The following is a 4,115-nucleotide window of genomic DNA, read 5'->3' as shown; positions in this document are numbered from 1 at the left end:
GGCCTGGCGGCCGGTGACCCCGGCAGCGCTCCGCCCCTCTGCCCGGCGAGCCCCCAGCTCTGGCCCCGGGAACCAGGGGTGGACGGCAGGCCGGGATCCCAGGTCCGGGCGCGCTGGGGGGCCCGGGCAGGCCTCACACCTCATGGGCCTCCTCTGGCCAAGTGGACATTTGGAATTTTGGCCGTCACTTCCCTCCACCGTGACCCTGCCGCCCTGGAGCTGAGCCTCCGCCTGCCCGGAAGCCCCAGGCCTTTTGTCCCAGCCCGGGGGTGGGGGGACGGTCGCTTTCCCGGGGCCCGCCCCTCCCCAGGCTTCCTGCGGGCCCAGCGGCCAGCACGGAGCCAGGGAAGGCTCACCGGCTGGGCCGGCGCCAGCAAGGCCCCGGGAGGCCGCTAACAACAACTCCCACCCTCCTGGGTCGGCCCTGACCGCCACCCTCGCACCGGGGCCCTGGGTGTCGTGTGGGAAGAAGGCGGGGGCCCCCTCGGCCCGGCGGAGAGGTCGGCACCCCCATGAGAGCACCCTGGGCCCCTCCCGCCCCTCCGGCCCGCGCCCTGCCCACCTGCAGATGGACTCCTCCAGGAGCCGCGCCTTCTGCTCGTCCTCCTGCATCTGTCTCCGCATGTCGTCGTCCCCCTCCGAGGCCGAGGACGTCTCCCCCAGCAGCCAGCGCTCCCGCAATGCCTTGGACTGGGGTGACAGGGACCCGGTCAGTGTCAGGGTCGGGTCAGGCCTGCCTTCCCGCTCCCTGAGCCCCGGTGAGGGGCGAGGCCCCGGTCCCCCCCCCCCCCCCCCCCCCCCCCCCCCCGCCTCCCCGCCTGCTGGGGACCTTCAGGTGCTGCAGCTGCCGCCGGTCGTCCTCCAGCTGCCGCCGCTTGCTCTCCATCTCGGCCTGCCGCCTCCGCTTCTCCTGGGGACGCAGGGGCGAGTCAGGGCGAGGCGGGGCCGTGCAGACCCCCCCAAACCCACTGGACACTTTGCCCACATAGATCCTTCTCTGTGAACGGCATCCTACTTGGCCGACTGGATCTGCCTGTGCCCCCAGCCTGGCCCCCAGCTGACCTCCCATGTTCAGCAGAAGGCTCCACTAGACGTCCACATTCTGAGGACTAAGGGGATCCCTTTATGTCCATTTTGCGGGGAGGCACCAGCAGGCACTCAAGGTTCCCTTGGGACACCCTGGTTCTGAGTCCCCGGGTGTGGGGAGCCCGACTCCCGTCCACAGCGTGTGAGGGGCAGGGGACTCACTGCGATGGCCTGGAGCCGCTCCTGCTGGGACGTGGTCTCTGCCACCAGGACCCTGTGGGAAGGGGACGCACAAGGTCAAGGTGAGGTCCACCCCAGCCTGCTTTCAATAGGTCTGGTCGGAATCTAGCTCTGTGCCTTCCAGCTGGGTAGGACCCTTCCCCGCCCCGCTCAGAACAGGGCCAAGGGACCGGAGGGCAGGGCTCAGGGCAGGGTCTGGGGACGTGTAGGAGGGGCTGTGGCAGCCCCTTGCCCAGCCTGGAGACTGACCGGACAGCCTCCCTCCTCTGCCTACCCAGCAAGCACTGTCGTCCAGCCCTGGGAGGGACACGCGGAGGGGAAGGACCCAACGGCCCCCTCCCAACCTAGGACTCACTATCCTGGGGCTCCCCCTGGACCCGCCCGGGAGCCCCAGGGCTCAGAGACGGCCTCCCCCCCCGGGGAACACGGGGCAAAGCAGCAAACGCGGATTCAGCCGCAGACTCCCTTTCTCACCCACTGGATGTTTTCGGAAAGCCACCCAGTGTGGTTCTAGCTTTAAACGGGCACGCAGTGGGCAAGTGACAAGTGTCCTGTGGCCAGGTGCAGCTGAAGGGACAGGGCTTCCTGCTTGGGGGGGGTGGGCAGGAGGCCCAGGGGTGGGCGGACGCCTGGTTCCTGCCCTCCCCTCCCCACTGCTCTCAACACCCCTGCCCCCAGAACCTGGCCTCTCGTTCTGTGGTGTCTCCCAGGGGTCCTGCAAGTGGCACACAGTAGGTGCGCAGGAAAATGTCTGCACCTGAGCTGTGGTCTGGGGCGGGCCTGACAGCATCGCGCTCCAGGGCCTCCGCGACGAGGCAAGGCAGGACGGGCAGGCGCGGTCTCCAGCTCCAGTGTGGACCTCCTGACCTCGGGGTTCTCTGCCCAAATCCTGAGCCATGCCAGGGTCGCTCTGGCCTCAACATTCTCCCGGGGCCAGGGCCGGTGGGCACAGCGTCCCGTCCCTGGAACCCTCTTCTGTCCCGCTCCCCTCCCCAAGCCCCTTACCTTCCCGGGGATGGACGTTACAGACCGCCTCCAGCTCTGCTTCCCCCGCTACGCCCCCTGACCAGCCCTCAGCTCTGTGGTCAGGAGCTGCCCTGGGGCCTCCACAGACCCTCCAACCCCTCTGGGCCTTGGCTCCCCATTGGCACAAACAGTGGGGAAAGGACGCTACAGCTCCTGGCCTGTGCCCCCTCCCTCTGTGGTCCAGAAAGGAAACAGAGGCACCAACTCACACGGTGCCCTGGGTCCACCCCTGCACCTGGGCCTTCACCCACACCCAGGCGGCTGCTCCAGTGGAGATCCATCCTGAACCACAATGCCCCAGCACCCACTCCACTCGGGTTCAGCTTCCTGGCCTCGCTGAGACTGGTGAAGTCATCTGGTCCTCGGGCCGCGGCCAGGTGACCCCACCCAGCCCTTCCTTTCCTGGCAGGTGGGACCTGGCCTTGTTGTGCCTCCCGGGGACCAGCTACTCCAGCCTCACCCTCTGTGGCTTCCCGCTCTCCTTCCTCAGGGAGGCTGGGTTCAGCTGGGTGGACTTCAGGAAAAGCTTGATCCAGCAACCTGGCTTGGAGAGCCTCCCTGAAGGGCCTGGTCTGCCACACTACGCTGTGTTCCCCACATAGGCCCCCCACTCCGTTTCTTACAAAGCTCACACTTCCCATCTCAGGCCTCTCCTGCCCGGGCCTCGGAGGTCCCCTTCCCACCCACCACACAGGCAGCTTCTCGAAACACAGATCAGAACCACTCCTGCTCCTGCTCTTTCGTCTCCCTGGCTCCCACCACCCGCGAAAGAAGCAGTGTAGCCCTCCACCCGCGTGCCCTCACCAGTGTGCTGTTCCTCCTGCTTACTCTGCCCTGGCCACCAGCACCTTCTGGTCCACCTCAACCGCACCAAGCTCATTCCTACCTTAGAGTCTTTGCACTTGCTGTTCATTCTGCCTGGTACGCCCTGCCCGCTGCTGGAGAGTGAAGCCCAGAGAGGGCAAGTCACTTGTCCACAGTCACACAGCTGGGAAGTGGCAGAGCTCTGGGCCTCCCCACAGGCCTACGCTTTCCTGGCTGTCACGTGGTCTCCAGGGACCCGCCCGGAGGGCAGCGAAGCTGGGGGAGGGGTCACAGAGCAGCCGAGACCCCAGTGCACACAGGGCCACGCAGGGCAGAGGACCAGCAGCCTAACGCCGGGACCCCACCCCAGCAGGCAGGTGGCCATTCAGGCGGACACAGGGACACAGGGACGGCTCTGGGGCCGGCTTGCCAGGCTGCAGACAACAAGGCCGGCAGTGTCCTCGCCGGGCGGCATGTCCGGCTGAGCCAGGTCAGGGGAAGGTCAGGCGGGCCCAGGGCGGAGAGGCACACAGGGCCCAGGAAGAGAATTTCCATCCTTCCGTCGTCGTCGTCGGAGGTCCCTGTCCCTGTCACAGCCTAAAGGACACATATGTGCCCCCCCTCGAGCGCCCCTCCCCGTGCCTCAGGGCGCCAAAGCTGCCCCGCCCCCGGCGCCACCCCCCCTGGTGGGGCCCACGGGAGGCGGTCGCCCCGGCAACCGCACCGTCCCCATGGCAACGCGGAGGCCTGCACGCGGGGGTTGGGCCGGCGCGGAGCATCTCCCGCCCCCAAACCGGGCGCTGGGGGGGCTAAGGGGTTTCCTGCCCTGGGCCTCAGGGGCTGCCAGAGGGGGTGGGGTACTGGGAGGTCAGGGAGTCCGCCCCGCCCCTGCTGCTGGGGGTGCCTCCCGTTCTGGTGCCAGGGGTACTGGCCCAGGGAAGGGGATTGTATCCAGAAGGCTCTGGACCTACCCCTGGGGCCTGGGAGCCGGGGTGGAGCCAAGACAACGCTCAGCATCA

The 4,115-nt window shown here is 67.9% G+C and overlaps 1 protein-coding gene across 1 annotated transcript in view; it reads right to left on the bottom strand.

Annotated features, from left to right (window-relative positions):
• PALM (paralemmin) overlaps nt 1-3,688 on the bottom strand; it is a 14,420-nt gene extending 10,732 nt beyond the window's left edge. Inside the window, 6 exon segments of the mRNA XM_029916969.1 lie at nt 563-690; nt 830-910; nt 1,249-1,300; nt 3,321-3,388; nt 3,390-3,436; nt 3,439-3,688. Coding sequence (XP_029772829.1) covers nt 563-690; nt 830-910; nt 1,249-1,300; nt 3,321-3,388; nt 3,390-3,436; nt 3,439-3,481 — 419 coding nt within the window. The 5' untranslated portion in view covers nt 3,482-3,688.
• Between the last annotated feature and the right edge of the window lie 427 nt (nt 3,689-4,115).

The sequence above is a fragment of the Suricata suricatta genome, chromosome 12 (assembly GCF_006229205.1).
Source record: "Suricata suricatta isolate VVHF042 chromosome 12, meerkat_22Aug2017_6uvM2_HiC, whole genome shotgun sequence".
NCBI lineage: Eukaryota > Metazoa > Chordata > Mammalia > Carnivora > Herpestidae > Suricata > Suricata suricatta.
Note: the sequence above shows the minus strand (reverse complement) of the source record. Positions and strands in the feature narration are given on the sequence as shown.